Below are 25,917 nucleotides of genomic sequence, written 5' to 3' on the forward strand. Positions count from 1 at the left end.
TAAGTTTTCTTCAGGTGGGAAAATGTTTCAAAAGGGCCTAATTCTGCCCTTTACAACGTGGTGGCAAAAAGAAAGTCCAACAGCAGATATGTGGAAGAAGCTGTTTTGGTCAGTTTTAACTTTCTGGCCGACTTGCTAAATTCTAAGTGGGATTGGCTGACACCGCATTTCACCCTGAACATGGTGGTGGCAGCATCATGTTGTGGGACGCTTTTCCTCAGCAGGGACAGATAAGGTTGTTGGAGTAAATGGGGAAATGGATATAGCTAAACATAGGGCAGTCCGGGAAGAAAACCTGTTAGACGTTTTATCCTCCAGAGTGGAAGGGTTTAGGTCAGGGGTCTGTAACCTGCAACAAGTGGCTATGTGGTCTTTCCACAATGGAGCTCAGTTACGTTGAATAAAAATAATAAAGAACCAAATTTTAGATAGATAGATAGATATAATGACAAATGCCGGTATTTGTAGTTTTTTAATAAATACTTCATCTAATTTACAGACAAAATGCCACTTATTGACATTTTTCAATTACATTAAGTTGCCAACTGTCTTTTTTCATAATTTTCACAAAAGTCAACATCCCATAAAAGAAAATGTATCCATCCTCCTTTTGAAAAGTTTTTTTAAATATCATTTTAAAATTTGAAAATAGAAGCAAAATAGGGATTTCTTACAATAGATCTTGATTCAAAAAATTACAAGATGTCTTTCTACAAAAGGCTGTGTAACATTTGCAGCTCTTGCAGACAAATCTTCAAGTAGTCAAAGAACAGATCTTATTCCTACTGAGAAACTATGGCAAAACTAAAATTTGATGTTCACAGATGAGCCTCGTCCAGTCTTATTGAAGTCTATTTATTTTACAAATAACCAACAAAATTTTTGTTTCGAGATGTACAAAGCTGGCGGAGACATACTTTAAAAGATCCACAGAGGTGGATGTAAATCTTGTAAACCATGTCCTAAAAATGTAATACTTTGTGGTTATAAAGGGACAAAGTGTAACATGTATACCTTTTGTAATGGAGTTTACATATATATATATATATATATATATATATATATATATATATATATATATATATATACTTTGTCTAATAGATATGTGATACAACCAGACCTAATTGCCACTTTGTGCACCAGTCATAACTGAAAATGTTTTATATATACTTATATATAAGTATGGGAATGCAAAGGAGTGAAACTTTAGGTCAATAAAAAGACAAGTAAAAGAGATCTAAAATTATTAGTTTGATATCTCCAAAGAAGTTGCATCATTTGTAAACCAGTGTACATGTTTTCCATCTGCCACCTCTACTTTGCGGTTTTAGTTTTTTTTTTTTTTTTGCACTGACATCGGCGAAGGCGATGCACAAGCAACAACATGAAGCTAGCAAAGTGTACCCCATCAGAGGAAGGGTTGTGGTGTTTTGTGTACATAAGGGAGCATCTCTCGTTATGAATCATTTATCTTAAAAGAGAAAGTGAAAAGTGTTTCTGGAAGCTCACCAACCTGCACCCCCCCTTGCGAACAGAAGGGAGCATCTTCACATGGCCAAATGGGTCCGACGGTGATCGCGGGGAGGAAAGAGCACGGCAAAGCCTTCTGTGATCTCCATCACTAACTCTCACTATGTGTGCTGGGACACATCAAAAGGAGGAATGATAAATAAATAACACTCGACACCATGTTTTATTAAGTTGGGTTAGGCATCAGTGGTAGGAGTGCTGGAGAATCCTAAGACTTGATGGCGGTTTGGGTTGTTGCTGGAAAACTCAGCAGCTGTCAGACCAGTTGCTTTGTTCATGTTTTGTTTGTGTGTTAAACAGTCAAGGACTAAAACATAGGTGTGTGGTAATCTGCGCAAGTTGTTCACCGAAATGTAGAGAAGAACCATGCTAAGCACATTATGTAATGTGTGTCACTGCAGTCATCAGGGAAATACATGAGGTGATAATGTTACATTATTCATCCAACATGTCCCTGCTCTGCAGTTGCACCTTGTTCTTTGTTTTGTGTTAGATCTGTTCAGAAAAAAAAGCTGGACCTGTTCAAAAAGGTTTGATTTCTGAAAGAGAAAATGGTCTTAAAGGCTGAAATGCAACTTGCTTGCTGAGGATTACTGCAAAGTAAACGAGTCCTTCGATAGAAGAGAATAGGTAGTCAGCTGAATTTGACCGTTATTATAATCGGGATTTAACCTGACTTCACAGTGCCTTGCAGAAATATTCACATCCCTTCAACATTGCTAAATTTTATCTTTTTTAGTGGGGTTTTATGTGATAAACCAACACAAAGTAATACTATTTCCTGCATGTAGTTGAAAATCTTTTTTATAGTGTCTCTCTACTGGCTTTGTACATCTAGAGATATTTCTGTCAATTCTTCTTTGCAAAATCTCTCAATCTCAGATCAGATTTGATAGGGAGTGACGGCGAACAGCAAGTCTGGACTTTGACTGGGCCGTTCTCACACTTGAGTATGCTTTGATCTAAACCAGGGGTGTCCAGCCCCAATCCTGAATCGCTGTGCACGTTTTAGATTTGTCTGCTCCAACACAGTTGATTCAAAAGGCTTCCTCAACATGTCGTCAATTCCTCCAGGGGCATGGTGATGAGCCATTTATTCAATTCAGATGTGTTGAGCTGGGCGAGACATCCAAAGCATGCAGGGAATGACCCTTGAGGCCTGACTTTGGACACCACTGATCTAATCCATTTCATTTAGCCCTACCCGTATGTTTAGGGTCACTGTCCTGCTTTTTTTGCAGCCTCTAACAGAATTGTCCTGCCGTTATCTTCATTCATCTTCCCATCACCTCGGATAATATTTCTGGTTTCTGCTGAAGAACAGCATTGCAACAGCACATTGGGCCCAACAGCATGTTTCACCATGGGTGTGGTGTTCATTTTCTACCATAAATAGACTTTTGTATGTAGACAGAAAATTAGATTTTGGTCTTACGTGACTAGAGCACCTTCTTAGAGATGCCCCCTACATGACCTGTGGCAAACCTGACACATGTTAAATTCTTTATTGTCTATTTCCTGACATCAGGCATTCACACAACCGCGGCATTTATATTGATAAAATTACACACAGGTAGACTGCATTTATGTATTCAATGACTGCTGAAGGTAATTGTAGGACAAGACCTTTATCATCTTAATGGGGGTGAATATCTATGTACTGTACATCACACCTTTCAGATCTTCTACTGTAAAAATGCTACTTCCTACAAAACTACTTCAGGTTTTGCCCTTCTCTGTGTTGGTCTGCCACAAAAAATCCAAATAAAATACATACAGTTGATATAATTTTATATATATAAAATTAAGGGTTCTAAATACTTTTCTAATGCCATGTATGTAGTTGGAATTTAATCTGACTAAGATCGCATTGCAGTGAAGTTTGAACAGAAACTGATTCTTTATAATTGGGTATGAAATGAAAAAGTGCTTTGAGATGACGCCGGCTTGTTGTGAGTTGGTGCTAAATAAGGTTGGGGAAAAAACTTTTTTTTTGTCAAAATTTATTCAGGGTTCTTAAGCTCCATAAATGTTTTACAAATCAATTTCATCCTAACATATTATCTTAATGTAATTAATTTAGTGAAAAGCCAACAGATATTTAAACTTAACGATATCACCAACTGATCAAACTTCAAGAGAACACAATCCTGACATGTCCAGATGCTAAAATTAATCAGTGGATTTTTGTTGTCTGGTAATGACCGACTTCCTTCCTGGTCAGAGACCACATCTGATTACATACCTGCTTCACCCCCTCTGCTCAGTTCTGAAAGAGTTGGCATCTGAGATCTGAGATTCCCTGAGTCTCCACTCCGTCCATAATGTGGCACAAACAGACGTTTGTTTCCATAGGCTCCTTCTCGTGGGCTCTGTTCCTATCTTCGTTTGTTTCATACCTTTTAATACCCTCACCATGATGTTGAGATTCCACTTGTCACCTGATATCTCAGGTGCATTAGTGTGTGGGCAGGTGCACGCCTCTGTAATTGTGTGTCTGAGCCACCAAACTTATTTGTGTTTCAGAGACTTTTCTGCACCTGTGAGCATGTGTTTTTGTGTGTCATCTTGAGCGTGCCGTGAAGGTGTCATTGTGAAGCCTAGACCCTGTAAGCTGTCAGACAGTGAGAGATGCTGCACCTCTAAAGGGCATGCTTTCTAGGCCTTTCCTGTCTATTATAAGCCCTGGAACACTCATCAATGCTGTTGCAGTGCAGCCTGATGTCCCTCAAGCAGCCGCACACAGAAGCCACCTTTCTAACTAGGAGAGCCCTTGCCTGTAAACTTTAGACACCCTTGTCTTCTATTCTGACATGATAAACGTAAGCAACAGTAATGAGGCATCGGGTTACCAGGGCGTCCATTTTGTTTTGCTCAAAGCCAAGCAGACGAATCCTTCTCTTTTCTCCGAGCTCTGACTTCTTTACATTTTTGATCCTCTCACTGATTCAAACTACCTAATCCTCCATACGTCCTGATTTTTCTTTTTAATAGAACGGAAGCGATGACATTCCTGAAACTGATGCTGCCACGACAGCCGAGATAGACGTCAGCGAGGCCAGCCAAAGATTGAGATGTGTCACTATCTCGCCATCTGTAACAGTCACGGCTGGCGTCGCCGGAAACAGATCGGCTTGATAGGAGCCACATCAAATCTCCAGTTTGCCAAGCAAATAGAATAAAACAATCTATCGATCTTGCCCCACCTCCCTGTGTATCAACACAATCCATCTGTGTTTATCCGGCTATCTGCCTTCCTATCTTTTGTTGTCTGCAGGCAGGCATTCTTTTCTCTTCTTCTCTCTTTTTATTTTCTCCCTTCCTCCTCCTGCATTTGTTTGGTGATCCATCAGCCTATTTACCTTATCATGCTGCCAAACCATCCATTTACGCTCCCATCTGTCTGTCAAACTATATCTTAGCTTCCATTTGTCTAACTATCCCTCTGTCTGCTCATTTCCCTGTCAATCATGCAGCTTGCCTTGATTGCTGCTGGTTCCAGCTGTTTGTTTGACTGATGCCATCTCTGACCTCAGCTGCTCATCAGACAGCTGGATAATTTAATTAAGTTCTTATCACTTCATCTCGGGTTTTACACTGTACCTTGTGATTAATGCCACAGGTTTATGGTGTAGTCGATGAACAGGTTATATGGGGATGCATCAGTTATATCCTAAATGCTTTTTTCTTTTTCCACTGTAAGAGATCAAAGTTTAAAAAGTACTTTATCCACAACACTTTGGCTCCACACAGACATCTTTGATCTACATAGCTGCCTCCACTGAATCCAAATGGAAGCAGGTCACTGCCTTGGCTCTGACCGGTTCAGATCAAGCCTCAGTGGAGCAAGCCGGGCACTGATGTCCATGCTGTCGGGGGGCCTGGCCTCCCACAGAGGCCTAATCAGTCTTACAGGATCAGTGACTGACGCCCCTAGACACCAGCATGCCTTGGACTGATGGATTACTTTCTCTCCTGGCTTAGGCTTGTGAAACTCAGGCCTAAGCTACGGGCCCCATCTGTGCTCTCCATGGCTCCTGCACACCCTGTGGTCATGGTCTCAGGCTGCTGGTCAAGGCCAAAATCAAGAGCTTCAATCTAGGGTGTATATTTGACAACACTGGTAGCCTGTTTAGAGAAGTTTTACTTCAGTCAATTCTATGATTAGTCAATAAATAATCGTTTGTTTTTTGTTTGTTTTTTATACATAATGATTTCCAGCACTTTGGGATGTCAGGTTGGACTCTGACAAGCAGTGAAAAACAATGTTTTCAGATGTTTTCTTGATACAATATGTACATTATTGAGAAAAGAAAGGAAGATAATGTCTACAGTAGTTTAATCTCCAGAGGGATACAGCTGTGTAAAAAATGTCAGAACCCTAACCCAGAACATTGGTGAAGAAACAAGGAACTATCCCAAAATATCATAGCTATCCACCTAAACTGACAGGCTCGGCATAGATTAATAGGAGAAGAAGCCAGGGGGCCCTTGGTAAACCTGGAAGAGCTGCAGAGATCCACAGCTCAGGTGGGAGTATCAGTTGATGGGTCAACTATCAGTCAAAAACCCAATAAAAAAATTGCCTTTATAGGAGGGGTTGCAAGAAGAAAGCCACATTATGTCCTGTCTACAGTCTGCAATAAGCCATGTAGGAAACATAGCAAAAATTCTGGAGACGGTGCTCAGATTAGCCATCTGTCTTACATGCCAAAGTCAACATGTGGTGGGAGCTAACACTGTACATTCTCCTGAACACACTAAACACGATGGTGGCAGCATCATGGGTGGAAATACTTTCTTTATTAGGATAAGAGAAACTTGGCCAGAGTGGAGCTAAATATAGGGTAGTCCTGAAAGCCAACCTTCCCAAAGGTCACCTTGAAACCGCACAACCCTAAACATGCAGATGAATCTCCGATTAAGATCAAAGTATATTCATATTGAAAAGACTCAGTTATGGTTCAGCTTTAAGTATAACCAAGAATATGTGGCCAGACTTATAACTAGTTGTGAAACGTTTTAAAAAAACATGGATTTATTCTCGCCTCATTTCATTATCATACACCACCTTGTGTCATTTCATTACCTACTCGGGTAAAGCCCGACTGAGGTCAAGATCTCTTTTACAATGATGACCTGGCCAAAAATGTACCAACAGACTAGTCCTAGTTATTGTAACTGTTGGTCTATCACATAAAGTCCCAAGGAAACACAGACGTTTAAGGGTATGTGTATATTTATAAGGATGAATGCTCCACTGTTGAACAAGCAATGCAGCAGGACTCTGCTCCTGGATAACTGGATAATGCACTGCATCTCCTGCTATCCCAAGATTCGGGAAGTCTGCTCTATAATCCAGTGTTTGAGCCCAAGCAGGGAGATGATGTCAAAGTGTTAACTAAATTCAAACAGTTGGCAAACAGGTGGGCAATGCTTAGCAGTTCAGAGCATTTACTCCTGAGGATATTGGTTGTCTTTCATGGTTATTCTTGGGTTGAAGCCTGCCTCCTGAAACTCGACTGCTGAGAGGACAATCATGAATGAGAGTTCTGCCTCAGGCACTGATCGATTGCAAAAGCGTTTTCATATAACTGTTCATTTGGGCTGTGTGTGCCTCTGCAGCATCCCTGAATGCCAAGAGGCATTGTTCCGTGACTGAGGAATAAAGTCTAGTAGAGATATTTTAAGGAGATTTCTTTGAACCTGGGACGCCGAAAAAGAACTCTCTTCTACCTGTAGCCTGTCAGGCTTGTTGTTTTTCATCAAAAAGCTAACAAACGTTAGCTAAGCTTCAACAGGACTGATGTATTTTTTTTTTTCTTCCTGAGACTGTCACATAGTGGATAAGTGCATGTGGTGCAGAAGCGTTTCGGGTCTTGCTGTTTTGTCCCCGGTGAGACCTGTCAAAGAGTCACCACTGAGTAGGCAAAGTAGTACTTTTTATCCCCCTGAAAATAAAATGAGCATTTGTGTAGGAACATGTGCAGCGATTTTGCCCTCTCCCGAAACATATTTAGTGTCGAGCAGTCAGGAAGCATTACTCTCAGACTGAGCTCGTTCCTCCAGGTGTGAAAGGAACAGTGTGGGGTATTGTAAGCCATGAAGTGTGCATTAAATGCTGTGTGTGTGTGTGTATATGAAAGCCTGACAGTCAAAGGACTGCATTAGTGCACAGTATGCCTGACAATAGGAACACTCCATGCAGGGTTGAGGTAATAAAAAGGTAAGAAAAGCTAAGTGTTGCTGGTGGAAAGAAAAGAAAAATATCTGAGGCCCAGAAAGGGTTTTTTTTCAGGTGAAAGTGGGGCATATTTTGTCAAGTGTTGCCTGAAACTAAAAAAAAAAAAAAAAAACTACATCCTTTTTCAGTTTTAATATTTTACATTACCTACTATCTGGTCCTTGATCTACATAATAACAGGGTATACCCAAATCCATATCCATACCAGAATCTAACTTAACTGCTCAAACAAAGCATTTTTTCCTAGAAAGCCAGTCACTCTCAGCCGTTCTCTGTTTTTCATTGAAACAATATGTGGTTTTCTGATGTCTTCCCTACTTGTCTTTGTATCAATAAAACCATGAATTCCTAAACCAGGAAGCTGCTAAAACCAAGTGCTTTTTATTAGCAGTACATGATTACTACTTATTCCTGTAGAAGTGCAAATGATCGATATCCTCTTTTTCTCTCAATACGCAGTCCTTGATAGAGATGTGCTGACAAATTGACTGGTGACCAGCATATTAAATGGTCTGAACCTATATACCACTTTTCTAGCCATACTGACCACTCAAAAGGGCTTTTATTCTAGAGTGCCGTTCGCTCACATTCATACAGCAATTTGCGGTTAAGCAACTTGGATGGACAAGACGACTACTTTTCACATTGAGCAACAGTTGCCCTGGAATTGGGTAATTTTTAGATGGACGGGCTGGTCATAAACTCAAAAATGTATGAGTTTACCGATGAGTGAACACACCTTAAAACTGACAACACTCTTCACCTTAACTGAAATTAACTCTAAAGTAGCTCTTTTCATTAACACTAGCTGTTTGAATTATTTAAATTTATTTTGCTGTTCAGGCTTTATTATGCACTGTGACTGCTGTTGTGTTTTATTGACTGTAACTGTACAGCACTTTGGTGCTATGGTTGTTTAAAGGGCTTTATAAATAAAGTTGGCTTGATTTGAATGATAGCTTTTTCCTGTGACACGTCAAGGCATGTTGGCAGTTTGTTTAGGTGGCGAGAGAGAGAGCAACACTTTTGGTAGACAACAGGAAGGGTGCTACAAGGACTGCTATTTAGCAATGCAAGTAGTCCTAGCTACACTAATTGTTAGCATAAGGTGCAAAGCCTGTTTAATTCCAAACTAAAAATTTTATCAATTTAAAAAAAGAGACTGGGTGCAGTGATAGTACATCCAACACATGTTCAGAGGCCTCAGTCCTTGGCTGTACCTGGTTCGAGTCCTGACCTGTGGACCTTTGCTGCATGTCTCTCTTGACCCTATTTTCTGTCATCCTACTTTCAAATAAAGGCCAATAGTGCCAAAAAGAAAGAGTGAAACCTTGTTTTACGCTCCTATCTCACACAACAGAATGTCATAGCCTATAATATAAAATAACCGTTCAATGCTAGAAAGCTGAAAAGAAAAGTTCAAAGTTGTTCTAATGAAACTTCCTAAAGAGAAATCAGAATTGTTCAACGTCAGTTTTGGCGGATTTTAGTTTTAAAAACCTTAACCTCGCCTGAACTTACCTTTGCAACTACTTTTACCTTGTTGCCGTGACTCTAGGTGGATTCTACGTTGAAGTGGTTGCGTGAAATAGCAGGGAGAATGGATCCATTCATAGCCTGAGTTGTTCAGCACTATAGCCAAGTATGCACCACCTCAGAACCCAATGAGATTGAGTGGTGATAGAGCCATGAAAAATGGACCCACATCCTTGGTGCTGTCACAGCCCATTCCATGTGTTATGACCACCCTGCTCTCTGCTAAACCCCCCTTGTTATCATTCATCTCAAAAAGCTGCCACTTAAACGTATTTTTCCTCCAAATTCTGTACACAGGCTGTCAAACAGAAATGTGAAGGTGTAAACACTAGCGCTGAATGGTAATACTGCAAGATGTAGTGTCCATTTTCAGCTGAAATCCAGCGTGGTTCCTGTGCTCCATGAGCGTAGAAATCACAAGCGGACAGCTTTTTTTTTTCTTTTGCTGTAAACACTGCCGGTAATGTCAGTAATAAGAAGGATTAAAAAAAGAGAGAGAGAAGAAGGAGAGAGAAACATGGCAAGTGGGAGAATTTCTGTATCTTGCCTAAGCATGTTTATCCAGACCTGTCTTAAGCATTTTCCTCTTTCAGTCTGATCACCCCTGCCTGCTATGACATTCTGCATAGAAAAACACAGATTGCAGCCTCCTCGCTTTCAGATCCCATGACATTCTGCAGCCCACTCATGTAAATTACACTCCTTTAAAAATATCACTGGCTCCAGGTATATCGCACATTTAGCCAAAACCACGTTCAGCCGAAGAGGAAACTAAGACTGTGAGTTTTATAAGGGAGATGCATTTGTGTGTGATTAACTGGAGAAAAAGGGAATGTTTTCCACCAGCTCTGACTTATTAGTTTATCTAAAATAGTTTGACTACCAAGCAGTATCAAAGCGTGCCGCAAGGGCCCAGTATCCTTTCAACTATTGGCACGCCCATAAAAATCAACCTTAGATATCTGTGTGACAGCACAACATATGTCTCTTTACAGATAGCTCAGAAAACAGTTAAGCAAGCAAACAAATCGCATATTGTGGACTGAAGAAGCAAAACTTCCCGAACAAACGGAGGAGAGCGCTTCAACAAGTGTATGTGTATGGGAACCGAGTGGGAACAACCCGCTAGTAAAACCACTGCAGCCAGAATATAAACTGTTTTACTCATCACAGATGGCACTTGAAAACAAAATCCATCCGTCTGTCCATTTGGATGAATTTGTCAATAATTGGTACTTATATAAACTCCTGTGTTTTAGTGTTTTCATGCAGTTTTACATAAACAGCCAAGAGTGTCAAAGTCTGTCCAATTCCTGCATCCTTCTCGGTCCAAAGTGTTATCTCTCCAATTGGAAGAGCCCCCCTCTTCAGCCAAAGTCAGTTTCTGCACAAATCCAGTTTAGAAGAGCTTTTTGTTTTTTTGTTTTTAGGTCTGCCTTGTTCTTGTAATAATTTCCTAAAAAAGGGTGAAAATCTGCTACCATCTTCAGAATCACCGAATGTGTCAGCCTGGTGAAAATAGTCACCTTTAGGTCATGGAGAAACATCCAGTTGGAAAAATAAAAATGATGATTGGCTGATCAAATTGTCTGATTGAAGTTCCACCATCGGTGAGTTCAAAAGGCCAAGGCTGGACACAAGGATGCAGGATAACCCAAAGACTGTAGCAGAAACAAAATCTGTCAATATGGAAACAGGAAACCCAGAAACAAGCGTGCTGTACAGAATAGTGGGGGCTGGCTCCTCCAGGTCTGAGGCCATGTTTTTAAACTAGAAAAAGGTGGACCGCTCCCCTCAGTTCAGGAGGAGTTCGACTTCCCCTGACGTCTTTTTCCATGAGTGATTGCAGGATGATGTGGGAGATGGGAGGAAGGCTTGGAGCTCTTATCTGCAGTAAGGCAAAGGTTGCTCGGGTCTGTCATGGATGAGGAGGAGTAGAAGAGATGAAAAGCAAAGCTCCAGATTCAGCGTTCTGGCTACGTTCTGACCCCACCTGTAGCATTCTCTCATCCAAGGAGAGCTCAGAGTAGATCTGTTCCTCTTCCACACTTGAAGGAGTCAGCTGAGGTGGTTTGTAAAGCTTAAGATGCTTCCAGGTTACTTGGAGGAGACCCTGTGAGAAATCCAGCACTTCCTGGAAGGACTATATATCCCTTCTGGCATGTGAACGACTTTGGACACCATTGAATGAGCTGTTGTCTGACTGGGGATAGGGGTGTCTGGGTTGCTGTTTTGAAGCTTGCGCCTTTGCAACCTGGCTTTAGAACAGCCATAGATGGAAGGATAGAAGGAAATTACAAGGACGCCTCCCTTTAGGTGGGTTTTTTTTTATTCTGTCCTGTTTCCACCAAGGGTTTCCTCTGAATAGCTTTTTGACCTTGATGGTTTGTCACTTCTACCAATAAGTTAGCTCCAAAAGGCACATAGTTAGAAGTGGCCACTTCTGTCACTATTTAAAGCAAGATTGCCATTTTATTTCTATTGTTACAGTTTGAACTGACAGAATAATACCCCCATGCATTTTAGTACAGCTTCTAAAAGCCCTTAAATTGCTAGCTATGAATAAGGGTTCAAACTTTTTTTGAAATCTTGGATCATGCTCTATTGCTAACAGTCTACATCAGTGATGTTAAGGTTGAAAGTGTGCTCGAGTGAAGGCAAAATGTATTTTCTTAAGGTGTTGCCAGTGTGTATTTTGCTGAAAGAGCCACGGTTGTTTTGTCAGCTTTTAACAGATTTTCTTCTGTGTGCTGGCGTTTATTGGATCTATTATATTCCCTAACAGGGAAACACTCCCCATTTCTCTGGCTGCAACATAAGGCGGCTTGATTAATCTGCCCCTGTGGAAGCAGGAAAACATTTACTAATGATAATTCCTCCATCATAGTAATATCTGAGCAGGTCTGGTGGCACAGCAGAGGCAGGCACCACCACCCCAGAGTTGAATATACGGATGTTTATGTTTCCTTCTTCTAATTCTAGGATTTTCATTCTCCTTCCGAACTCCATCTTGATATCAACAGAAATAACTTGTTTACATTAGAAAGTAAGGAAGCGGCTGCCTAAAATAAACTTTGCTGTCTTTTTGTTGCTTTTCCTGCTATGTATCTGTCAGTTATTTCCGTTTTCAGAGTGCTAGGCGGTTGGAAAGGGAGGCTTATGGATTTGTAGAAAAAATATTGCATGTTTTTGAGGGTTTACATTTGCACCACCCTGTGTTTCGGTAAACTAGGCAAACTGTAGCTAATTATTAGGAGAGCTTGTTCTCTGTCAACATGACTATGAATTTGTTTGTTTTTTCACCCTGTTTTACCAGACTGAAATATTAGTCTACTAATAAATCCAGTACATTTTGATAATAGAGATTTGGACTTTTTTCCGTACCAACTGCATTTACCAAACGTCTTTTTTTTGTTGTTTGTTTTTGCTGTGTGTGTGGGGGGAAAGCTGCAGTGGCTGTATGTGAGGATGCTTTTCTTTCTGAAAGCAGCACTGATGTGCTGATAATAACAATGCAATTTGGTGCCCAGTAGCACAGAAAGAGATTTGACTAGAATTTTGAGTACTTCAAGTATTTATGAGAACAAATCCGATTTGTAAAAGGGTTTTTGTAATGCAGCTGCTACAAAGTTTGACTACTTTTTTTCATGTCGTTTTATTCTGGACAAACGGCAAAAAACAACAACATCACTTTTCACTTTAGAAGAAGCATGACAGCCTTTGTTTACTGCAAACAATGGAAAGCCATCTCTTTTTGTAGACGTCGGAAACAACTTTGAGGTGCAGAAAATCAGACTGAACATGTCTCCAGAAATGGTTTGATTGGGCAATTTGAACGCCTGGCAGCACTACTCTGGTTATGTTTTGAAGCTGTTATAATTTTCTGATGTTAACATATTAGATTTTCATAAAACCTTATACATATATTCAGGGTAATGTCCTCAGGCAGACATCAAATGTAAATACAATTTTAATTAAGACAGTGTGTGGCAATAGTAACATGATAGTAACATGCGACGACAAAAAGCATTAGAAATTATCTTATTGCCTACAAATCAGTACATACAGTCAGAGCCTCACAAAAACAAACATTGGTTTAAAATTTAAACTTGCCCAGGAATAAATAACCTAAATCAGTTTATTGCAACCGTATCACTAAACAGCACAATAACTACATTCAGTCAGATTCCCAGAAATATTGATAGTTGTTAAATCTCTAATGGTATTAACTGGGGGGAAATGGTAGAACCAGCTAAACAGTCCATCTACAGCGATAACGGGGCGACCTGCGGGGTGCACCCCCTGGACAGGTTGCCAGTTTATTACAGAGCCGTTTACAACAGGGCTGCAACTAACGAACATTTTTATAGTCAACTAATCTATCAATTATTTTTTTCAATTAGTCGACTAATCACAATTTTTGTTGTTGATCATCATCACTTCAGTTGCTTGTAAAAATTTTATCGCTATCCTTTATTAGCTTTATAAATGGTCCTCCATAAAATATTAAATTTTAAATTTAACTAGCTTAGTTTATTTTTAATATTTCTATCAAAGTAGAATTTTTCTTTTTACTGTAAAAATGTTTTTAAAACAATATTTCGGTCTTCAAGCGTTTAACGTTGCTTGATCTTTAAAAAGATTTTAAACTTATAGCCTTGTGTAAAAGAAAGTGGAGCATTTTAACATGTTTACAGTCATGTTCTCTTTAATTATGTAATATTCCCAGCATCGATATTAAAAACGAGCTAATTATTCCTTTCCAAATAAACTCCAGCGCTCTAGTCAGACATTAAAATTAAATAAAACTATCCCATCACGTAGCTTCACCTTAATGTCAACCATTGATCTCAGTGATAACCGAAACACTGAAATAAACCCAATAATAACTGTTAGAGATCATCCAATTGACTTGCAGCAATAGTTTGGACTGAGCTTTTGTCATCCAGTGGTTTTCCTTACTTTTTATGACTTTCTAGGTTGCATAAACATAGTGAAGACATCAAAACTATTACTCTAAAGTAAATAGAATTATGGCTCAAATACAAAATTGTGAAATCACTTAAAACATTGTGTATATTTTAGCTGTTTCTAATAATCTCAGACACACCACAAATTGTACAGCGTTGCCATATTTTATGCTACGGTGAATATTCTGACACCTCTAGCATTTTCTTCTAGCAAGTTTAAAAAAAAAAGAAAGAATTCAAAGCAAGTATCTTCATTTAAAAGTACAGCGGGGGCTCCATGATGGGTGCCTCCTCTGTCCCACAGCACTCACAGGTGGACCGGTTCTCACACAGCCCTCCCTTACAGCTGCACTGGGGAGTAGAGCACATGTTAACCACTCTGAATCCAGACGAAAAATTAATCACATGATACAGATAGATTTTTTTTTTCTGTTGTATCTCTTAGGTGGACTTAGATTGTACACAAAATACATGTCCTTAACTTCTTTTACATTTATTATATCTTCTACAGTGTCCCTTATAGACACATGGAGATGTATGCATATTAGATGATGTCATTTTAACATTTTTAGGGCAGCCAATATCTACTCTCCTTCTGGAGTTGTGGAAACTACCAGAGTAAGGTTGTTTGGGCTCCCAGTTTAATAAGTTTAAATTGCCGTGGACAGAGCCTTAATCCCACAGTATAACAGGTATATGTGCTGCATCAGAAATCTATGGAGGACTTGTCACATAGGGTAGAAAAGGCTTGCTGACACCTCTTATCACTCTAGAATAGGCTGCGTATGCTCTAACTTTTAGTAGGAAGAAATAACAGGGCTCCCTCTGCATCCCATTTATCCAGCATATCTCGTTTCAGTGAGGGGGCACTGCATTACTCTGTAGCTCAGAGGCTGGTGGCAGGGGAGGGAGGGGGAGATGAAAAAGGGGTTGACAGAAGGTTGTGACTGTTCCTGTTGCTACTGCTGCAGATGCTTTTCTTCTTAGCCAGGGAGCAAACACAACATGCAGAGATTTAATCACCTTTATTATGTTTCAACTTGTCACAAAGCGAAGCAACTTGGAGAGAAATCACACGAAGCCAGGGATGCTGTCAGGGAAGTCACTGCTCACTTGTTTAACGCAAGAGACAGCGGAGTATTTGGAGCCTGTGCAAAAGCGGCAGGTTGGCTCAGCTTCTCTCGTCTGAAGCTGTTTAGTCTTTTGATTAAGTGACCTTGATCAATATGTGAGTCGTATTTAGATGTTTGCTCAGAGACCGATGCTTCCTATACAGTATTTAGCTGCCCTGGTGTAATCCCTCTGAAGTCTTCCTGTTGATTCTGACCAAGGAGAGGTAATTCCTTACAGCACCTCCAGCTGAAAGCGTTTGATAGATGAGTGGCTGGATTTCCTCCTTTTACACATGGCAGAACACAATCATGATGTTATTCAGTGCAATTAGAAAAATATGGCAGGAACAAAAAGAACATTATGACATTTAATCTGTTTTAAGGAATCTCATAACATCTATCATAACATGAGACAAAGACTTACTGGAGGCAATTTTGACTTCAAGGCCTTTTTTTTTTAAAGAAGTTTTATTACATTCTCCTATTCAGCAGCTCTGCTGTGTGGTCTGGATCATCATGATATACATGCAAGGATTCTCCTCTTTTAGAAACAGAAGTATGAGCGTGTGAATTCCTCAAAGCAATGCACAGAGAGACTTCACACTGAAGTTAATTTAAGGCACAATTCATTTCTTCGAGTGTGTGTGTGTGTGTGTGTGTGAGGGCAAAAGAGATAGTATGCATATGTGGATGTCTGCGTGTCAGTGTCTCTGCCCTCCTTCTACCCTACCCCTGCTGTTTTCCACGGTGCATTTAGCTACATTTTGTGAAACGGTGCCAAGCCAGCGCTTAATTAAGTGCTGGGATGCCAACATCCCCCTGCTGTAACACGGAATACCTGATCCTCTTTTGTCAATTTCTTCTCCTGTTCTCGCGCTCCTCTGTGTCACTTCTGCTGTAACTCGAAAAGATGTCGCCTCTGGGAGACGCAGGTAAAGAAGCCATCAAAACCAATGCGAGTAGTGAGAGTTGCAATCAGTGCACAAAAAAAAAAAGAGAATAGTTTTTTTCTTTTGTGTGGAGCTGTCCTCCTTTCCCCTCCGTCTCATTTTTGTTTCCCTCTGCAACCGGTTCTGTGTGTATTTATGTGTGTGTGTTCTTGAAGCTTTCAATTCAGTAGAGGCTAGTAGTAATGTTTCTCTCCCAGTAGAAATGGTTGCCGTTTGTTCAGTTGTTGTGATAGATTGATGTGGGGTGAGAAAAGATGGGCTTGTATGCACCTGGAGATAGGAACAGAAAAGTCTTTATGAGAAGCTAAAAGCTCTCTATTCAAGAATCCTCTGATGGAGATGCATTTTGCTGGAGATTTTCCTCCCTTTTAGCAAGTCTTTGACAAAAGCTTTCCAGTATATTTAGGCAGTTAGGCAAGAGACTTCAAAACCCCAAAAGGGCACTTGTCAACCGCTGCTTACAGTAAGGGAGTGCTTCTGAAGGGTTTCAGCAAGTGGTCACTCTAATGGTCAACTGTTTTCAGCTTACCCAGCATGTAAAATGGACGCCTTTTAAAATAACTAAGCCCAGATACAAATTGCTTCTGTTAAATAGACAGTTGTGGGTCAGTTTGTACCCACAAGCTGCCATTTTGCCCCTTTCTCGTGTCATTCTACTCTATTTTTTTGGTCAATTTTGGCAATAGTGATTTAAAAAAAAAAAGCTCAAATCTCACGTATAACTTTATGTGTGCTTTTGACGAGTTTGTATTACCCTTGGGGTGACCAAATCCAGCGCAGCTAAATCTTTAAACCTGTCAAATGTAACGTGATGTACACAAACTAATGTGGATTTTAGAAACTAAGCTTCTAGCTGATATCAAATACTGAATTATTAATTTAAAAATGATCAACTCTGAAAAATAATATTACAAGTTAAATTGTTTAAAAAGACAGATACGAAGTTTTGTGTCATTGAGCAAATTCTAGACTTGGTGATCCTGACTGACCTTAAACAGGAAAAATCACATAATGCCAATCTTAGAATAATTAGGCATTATTTTTAAACTGTCTGCCTTGGTTCAAAAGTTTTCAATATCCTTCCACAAGCTTCTCACACTAGTTATCTATAATTTTGGCCCATTCCTCCTGACAGGGCTGGTCTAACTGAGTCGTGTTTATAGGCCGCACCTTTTCAGCTCTGCCCACTTATTTTCAATTGGACTGATACCAGGGCTTCATGAGGACCAGTCCAAAACATTAATATTCTTGTCCTTCCAGCATCGTGTTGTGGAAATGTTTTGATACAGGAGTGACTTAATGGCATTGTGACGGAAAAACATTAGATGAAAATTTGAAGCAACAGCAGCTAGGAAGTTGAAGCTTGGGTATACAAGTGGACAATGACTCTAATTACACCAGGAAATTAGTTTTTAAGAGTGCTGTTCCCTCTTTTCTCTTTAAATTTAGTGATTATCATTTTGAACTTGTAAATAGTGAATAAATTCCCTCTCATTACTGTGGCCATAATAACAAATTGAAATGATTGTAGTAATTTCTTCTTCTCATCGGTAGGTTTGGCCCTATTGTCAATAATAACAAATGCTATCATGCCAAAGCAGTTACTGAAGACATGACTTTCAAAATTGGTGTATTATCGAAGTAAAAGTTAGTATTTCTGTTTGTTCATCCTAAAAATAAAATTCCTCTTTGTTTTTACCTCACTAAATAATATAACTAACTAGATCTAGTGAACTTCTGTATTCCCATCTATGACTGCCTCGATGATGTAAACATCCATGAAAATGCATTTGCTTATAAAAATGCTTTGTTGTAAAGAAAGGTTAACTTTTGTTTTACCTGGACTCTGATACCAGAGACTTTGCCAAACATCAAATTGGTCTGTTATGCAGTTTTAACTTTTTTCAGAATGCCAGACATCGTCTCTGTTTGTGGGACAGGAAAAAAAATAACGTAAAAAAAAAAAAGAAAAAGGCTGAAACGCTGTGCAGTTCTGGAGACGCTGGAGCCCCTGGTCACCCCATTTATATTATTTATAGTTCTGATCCCTGTTGGGGACAACTCCTATAAAAGATTATTGACCCAGATAAAACTTTAAAAAAAAAAAGTTGCTTGAGTCATTTAGATGTTCCCTTACAGTAGATTGGACAAAATCAAAAGTACAATGGTATGAAATGGTGAAGGGGCAACATGAGCTGCATCCCACTTCTAGGATTCAAGAATTGTTGCTCAATTAATCCAGTTTCTGACTTTATTTACTTGTCCTTCTCTGTAGAGTCCTAGTTGCTCTTCTACAGCCCCTCCCCTTGTTTACTGGATTAAATGTAGTTCAAGATGAAGGTCCTCCAGAGACGGAGGCTCTGTTTTCCACGCTCCTCTGAGAGGTTAAAGGCGACTGCTCGCCCAGAAATCAGGCTGCAGCAGTCGGACTTGTAAATGATTGGCCGGGATAAATTGCGGATGATCCACTTTTATTTTACCCTAACCCTCAACTCTATGCGTGCGCTGTGGAAGCTTGTTTTGAAAGGAGAAAGGCTTCGTAAGTCTTGCTCACAGAGTGAAGCGTAACCTGTGGACAGAATAAAATGAGCGCATGGATAAGTGGTTGTGATGTGTTTGGACACTCTGCCAGAACACGTTAGCGCTCACGACAGCGTAAAGCATATAAACGTGCGTTTGGCTAGAAGAAGCAGAGAGAATAAAGAAGCTTTATTCATTTTCCTTACATCTTGAACTATCTTCCTGTTGCTCCTTCTGTTCCCTCCCTCCTCCCTCTCTCCTCCTGTGCACCATCTGCATGATGCTTTGTATCCAATCCTGAGGAAAGGCAGCGCTTTCTGTTCTCTGCCTTGAATGCGGGATCTTGCTTGTGCATACGCGATTGTGTATGTCTCCCAGCCATCGCTTTCACTCTCAGCTCATTACCTGACATGATGGATGGAACGAGCGCCATTAAACAACGCCCAGCCCCGGACGCCTGGCACCTTACAGCAGATATCTGAGTAATGGGCACGCTGGCAGTGCCACGCTTGGAAATACCAGGAGTCCTGTGTGGGTGTGCCTGCAGTCATCTCTGTGGCTCGGCTTCTTGGTTCCGTCCAGCCCCACCTGCCACCTGGCTGCCCGAAGGATGTCCTGGGCATTTCTGGGCAGCCATGGTTGGATAGCAGAGAAGGAAATATTTTTATGACTTTGTCACAAGCCTGGCAACAGAAAAATCCCAAACTTCAACTGTTGCCCATTTCTGACCCCAAGGGAAACGTTAGTTGCTGCTTACAAACCGTGTAACGGTATTATTATCCTTTAACTTTTCCACATTTTGGGACAATGCAACCACAGACTTTGATAGGGTTTTTTTAATCACAATGAACTCAAAGGATATATGGTTTTCATCTTTTACAAATAAAGAGTATGATTTCTCTAAATAAAATCCAATGCAATCAAGTAGTTTTAGAAGTCATCTAATCAGCAATGTTAAATATCTTGTACTTGTATAGCTACAATCAGTCATTCACACCCTGACGGTGGTGAACTATGTTAGTAGCCACAGCTGCCCTGTGGTCAGAAAGCCACCAGGCTCTCTGACCACCACCAGCAGGCAATGTGGGTGAAGTGTCTTGCCCAAAGACACAGCGACTGAACCGACAACCCGGCAATTGCAGGACAAATTCCCTAACTCCTGCGCCACTGTCACCCTAGTAGAGTACACTTGTGTGTAATTTAGTATAACATTAGTATAAATCAGCTGTCCTGTGAAGATGGGGAACAGTGTGAAAAAGACCAAGGAGAGCAACAGAAGGGCCAGGAATCAAGCTGACTGACTGCAGGGTTACGTTCTGAAACAATGTCTAAGCTCTGCGCTACTGTTTAATCCATCAGGACAAGAAGCTGCAGAGCTACAGCTCCGGTGGGAGAATGGGTCCAGTGGACAGCCAATAGATGTCCTGTTTGCTAGAAACCATGCAGAGCACACAGAAAACACGTGGAAGAAGGCGTTCCGCACAGATTAGACGAAAACTGAAGATTTTAGCCTACGTACAAAACTTGATGTCTGCATCGTGCTTGGGAGGTTCTTTTCCTCAGCAGGGACAAGGAAGCTGGGTTGAACTACATTAAATACCATCAATGATGGAGACCGGGGCAGAGGTTTATCTTTAAGCAGAACAACAACCCTAAACATGCAGACATAGCTGCAGTGACATGGTTAGAGAACCAAATCCAATTCAGAATATGTTCTCTCCATCTGCCAAAGAAGGGTGGACCTAAACTTTACGCTCAAGATGTAGGAAGCAGGTGGAGAGATACCCGAGAGGACTTTGAGACCGCAGTGGAATGCAGTTCTACAAAGTATTGACTCACCAAGGCTGAATGCAGCTACATTTACCAGCTTTGTTTTTTCTTTTGAAAAACCATGCATCCTTTTCCTTCCACTGTGCAGCGGTACAATGCTTCATGGTCCTTCATATTAAATCCTAACATAATACATAGATGTTTGTGGTTGCATTGGCACAAAATCTGAAGAACTTTAAGTGGTGTTAATAATTTTGCTTCAGATTATATTTAGGATAAAACCTTTCTCCAAAATGAGCCTCAGAGCTCAGGTTCTACCCTAATACCTCAACAATTTACAATAATTAGAACAATGTGTTGCTCTAAACCGCTGAAAAGCAGAAGTTTCCCCTACAAACATCTCTGAAAATCTCTGGCACATTTTTAGCTTCCAGAGGTCTTGTGTTTCTCCCCTCCTCCCTGTCTCCTCCCTCTTTTAGTTTCTCTGTATAGTTTTTTTTTTATTTATTTAGTCCAGCTCTTCTGCTAAACACGGATCAATGTAACACTTCTTTGTTCTTTTCCTGTCTCACCCTCTTTTTTTTCTCCCCCATCTCTTCTTGAACAGACAACCGGCGTGCAGTGCTCGAAAGGTCTCGCTCACGCCACAACCCAAATCACCAAGCTCGATGATTACCCGTGTCTACTACAAGACCCTAGATAAGTGCCAAAGAGGCCTGCGATGATGAGGAGGAGACGGGGGAAGACATCAGGAGGGATAGACCACCCCTCACTGTGGCTCACACAGCACCAAGTATGGAAAACTGCCTACAGCACGGAATAACCAGACATTTAGTCTTTATTGGACACCCTACATATTTATTCTCATTTTTTTTTCTGTTGCTTAAAAACATATTTTGCTTTTTGGAACTGAAACTTGTTAAAACCTTTTATTTCCGAGGTTTAAACCTATATTTTAATCCAAATGCTTCACTTAAGTCACAGTTTTTACAGGAAAGATGCAAAAACATTGCAGTGTGCTGCAGAGAGACATTCTGCCAAGAAGGACTTCTGGATACTGCATGTTTGTTTGGAGGAACGCGGATTTAAAGCTGTCATTTTTAAACGAAAGACGCATCAACAAGTCTACACAGAGGAGAGGACAGTGTAATGTTATTGTTTCTGTCACATTTTAAGGTAATTTGTTCAGTAATAATCACATCTTCGTGCTCCAACAAAGCCACAGAAGCTGGCGGCTGTCCACACCAATATCACTGAGCTTCTGACTCACGGACGCTCAAACTGCAAGACATTTCAGTGGATTTGATTTTATGTTGTGTTGCGTAATCTCACTTTTACCCTCCGGGTGCTGATTTGTGTCCTGAGGTTTGCTGTTACCATTAGAGGCTGACATTTTTAAATGCATCCGACCCCCTGTAGGGGACAAACCACGAACACTCAGACCTTTCTTTAGGTCACGCAGGGTTTCAGCAAGGCAGACCTCAATGTACTAAAGGTATTGCAGCGTTTTATGGCACTTTTTCAACATCATGGCTCTCAAACACAGAGTATGTAAAAAGCTGAGTTTCACAGGAAACTGGAGTTTCCTAACCAGGAAAACATCGAGCCCATCTAAAATGAGCTTTGAGAACAGTAATTATTTTAAGGATATTAACTAGTTAAATTGCACATAGAGAGTCTAATAAACTCCCCTCCGGATTAGAGACAGAAGTCATTCTGAAAATTGGCCAATGCAATGCTCGACGTTCTTAATAACCCATCAGTAAATGCACCATCAGAGCAACACTCTTCAGTTTGGAAGTTGTTACTGAATGAAGAAGACTAAAAGTTTCAGTAACACTGAGGTGTTTCAAAAGGAAGTTACAAAAGGTAGAAAAAGATTCAAGAAAGGAAACAATTTTCTACAAGGGGGGGATGTCAGCAGATAACAGGAATTATGTAATACAGCTGTTCAATCTTTTTCAAGAGTCCCAATTTTCTCTGTCGGGGAAACATACCAACTCTTATCATGTAGTTTTTTTTAAATAACAGTAAAATCCAGTTGTGACTGCAAAGTTGTGTTACCCCAAGTGATCTTCCTCTTTCTCTATGTAACATTTCAAATGATACTGACTGACGACAACCTAAAGCCCTGTAATGTTTCCTTTCATAAATACATATGGACTGGAATCCACAGTATTAATTAGTTGGATTTTATTAATTCGTTATCGTCCTGTATTATGTAAAAAGGATACAATCATGGCCCCAGGGCAGACGAGGTGTAACAGGAAGCTTTGATTGTATGCTCCACGCCGCCTCCTTTGTTTTCCACCAACTACAGGCCTTGCTTAGCTGTCAAAATATGGTGGCTAGTTTTTTTTTTAGTCTGGCACACGGCAATATCGGATAAGATTTCTGTTTTAGAAATGAAACGACCTACCCTAACTATCAATCGTTTGCTAAGATTGATAGTTAAGACTCCCTGACACACACATCTTCCTAAATCCTGCCACGATTGTTAAATCATTCGGCCATTTATTGCAACTGTTTCACACGTCTAACAGCAAAATAGTTTCTTGTAGGTTATTTGTGAGAAATAAACATCGATCAGTTTCACAGAAATAAGAATCGGCATGTCCGAGCGAGATAAAAATCAATCGGTGCATCGCTGCTTCTGATGGATCTGTGACACAATTCCAGCTTTGCTCTCAGAGAAAGCGTCTGACCGCAGGTTCATTTCTCTGCAAAGACCCACTTTCACATTTTAATGTAAACTATTTATTCATATATTCAAGCTAAGGGCGGCTCTGCCCCCCTCACTTCTCTAGACTGTAAGCAGATGCTACTAAAAACAACCATTAAATCCACACGGAGACGGGGCATGACCGGAATCACAGACTGAGGGCCACAGCAGGCCGGATGATGCTTGTCTTAGTGAGCGAGTCTCCAAACGCCTTCCAGTTCCTGAGCACTAATGACATAAGTGACCCTTTTACCATGACACAAGTTACTTTTGTAACAACATAACTTTGCTTTGGGCTGTGTGTGTGTGTGTGTGTGTGTCTGCGCGCCTCATGCCACCTCAGTAATCCGAACAGGAACCCGGGGAAAATGGGATTCAGTGGGCTTGACTCCTGGGCTGAGTAGATGGAGATTTTTCATTTAAACAATCTGCCAGCGCGGCTTGTGATGTGTCTGTTTCACGGAGCCTCCCCTCCCTCTGCCCGCGTGCATCTAAAAAATGCAATTTTACACATCATCTCGGCTCGAGGTGCGCCCACAACGCTCCGAGAAGTCTGCATATTTAAGAAGACAATAACTCTCGGCTGAATATCAGGTTGGAGCCGTCACAGAGCGAAAGCATTGAGAATGAGTTTTCTGGATAAGGGGCTCTGCGGTGGCGGCAGTTTTGAGGACGTGTTGTACACAGCAGTGATAGAGATGCGTTGTCAAAAGAAGTGATTTCCTCTCTGTAATCGCTTCTCGCCCTTTGTTCTTCGCAACTCCCCACCTGGCCAATTTTAAGGTTTGAACAAGACCCAGTTTTTGTTGTATTTTATGTTTTAAGATCACAGTCCTCCAACAAACACAGACCTGCTAAGATATTAGGTCTTTATCTGCCAAAACAAGCAGCTTTTTGTGTAAGTTGATGATTCAATAAAAAAAAAAAAACTCACAAACCTTTTTTAATAACCTGCAAACTGTACAGACATCCTAAAAAGTCTTATTTTGGTCAACATTGATGACCAGTGTTTTTACGTAGAAGATTTGTGATTATAAGTTATGTATTTATCATCTAATAGACCATTTTTTATAATAAGTAGAGTAATTAATAGGGTATTGTAGAAGTTTCCTTCAACCACACAAGCTGACAAAAAGGAAATTTGACATCAGGCAGGACAGTAAAACTATGCTAAACTAGGAACTTCAAATTAAGGAACTTCTACAGAGAAAACATCCGTCATTATAGCTGTGATTGTTGTGTCCTCATCCCATCGTGTCAAGTGATCATTGTGTTTTAATAGGAAGTAATAGCAGGGTCAACAAGCCTGAACTGATCCATTAAAGTGGTGTGAAATCCAGCCAATCATTCCCTCATCTTTGTGCTTGTCACTAACAAACCTCAGCTGATGATGTCACCTACAGCACCCTTAAGTATCTATACCACATTTAAAACCATATACTTCAGAGTATGTTATTGGAATTTTTGATAAAGACGAAGCAGTGCATAATTGTGATTGTTTTAAAATAAAATTCCTTGCAAACTATTAAACTAAACAGAGGCGAGAAAACATATCAGCTTCCATTCACTACTACTGGGCCATAACATAAAATCCCAATAACAATGCATTGAGGTTTGTGGTTGTAATGTGATGAATTGCGAAAAGGTTCAAGGGGCATAATAGTTTTGCAAGCCCCTGTGTGTTTATGGTAATCATGCAACTGAGGAGGCAGGGGTATGAGGGTATGCAGGGGTATGAAGTGCAAAGGTGCCCGTTCTGCTTTGCTTAGGGTAAATCCGATCACTCGCTGACTGTGCACTTTACAAGATTTTCTGCTCAGACAAAGGAAAGATTTGTTCCAAGATTTCTAAAGGCAACATAGCCTCCGACAGAGTGAACTGTTTGCGAAGCATGTCTTCTGGTAAACAGTTACCAGTCGCCACATATCCACTTCTTCCTACTTTGACGGAGTTTGTTGTGATTTGATGAAGTTCGGCTGCGCCTGAATCAACAAGCGAAGCTGATTTTTTTTTTGTTGTTGTTGACCAACCCCGTCTGACCGTGATGCATAAGCTGCCATATCCCTGCCTACCTTCCTTTTATTTGTCACTGAGTATGTTTTATTGTCTTAAGAAACATTTATATTTTTAACATTTTGAGGTTATTTGTATGCTTAGGAACATGGGGAAAAACAAAATGGTTATGAAGACTGTCCTTCCATAGAATATGTAATGGAGAATGGTACTTAATTATAACCACTTTGTTATATAAACTGATTTCTGAAAACAAAAATGTGTCTGTCTTCTTCTTTTTATATACTGGCAACCATGTTTACCAAATAAAGATTCAAATCTGGATAAAGTGGAGCAACATTTTGTGGTTAAATTTTGTTTAACAGAAATGTTTAGTGATTAGCTGAAAAAACACAACATGGAATGTCCTAAAAATATTCAGGCTAAAAAAGGTTCAAAATGTTTCATAGATCTTGAGAACATTTATGTTCTATTAAGACTCCAAAACGACATGTAATTTTTTTTTATGTGGTTCTGTGAGGTTGCTTCTAGTAGTCAGTATCTTACCTGT

General features: G+C 40.3%; 1 protein-coding gene across 7 annotated transcripts in view; it reads left to right on the plus strand.

Moving 5' to 3' along the window:
- Nucleotides 1–25,626, plus strand: part of diaph2 (diaphanous-related formin 2) — a 510,558-nt gene extending 484,932 nt beyond the window's left edge. For 3 of the 7 annotated variants that reach the window (XM_036127356.1, XM_036127357.1, XM_036127358.1), the window contains 2 exons: nt 16,303–16,324; nt 21,240–25,626. In XM_036127356.1, coding sequence (XP_035983249.1) covers nt 16,303–16,324; nt 21,240–21,357 — 140 coding nt within the window. In that variant the 3' untranslated portion in view covers nt 21,358–25,626. The remainder of the gene's footprint in view (nt 1–16,302; nt 16,325–21,239) is intronic. The other 4 variants (XM_036127360.1, XM_036127361.1, XM_036127362.1 and 1 more) reach the window with 2 other exon arrangements.
- Nucleotides 25,627–25,917: the final 291 nt, after the last annotated feature.

This window comes from Fundulus heteroclitus, chromosome 23 (genome assembly GCF_011125445.2).
Source record: "Fundulus heteroclitus isolate FHET01 chromosome 23, MU-UCD_Fhet_4.1, whole genome shotgun sequence".
In the NCBI taxonomy this organism is placed as follows: domain Eukaryota; kingdom Metazoa; phylum Chordata; class Actinopteri; order Cyprinodontiformes; family Fundulidae; genus Fundulus; species Fundulus heteroclitus.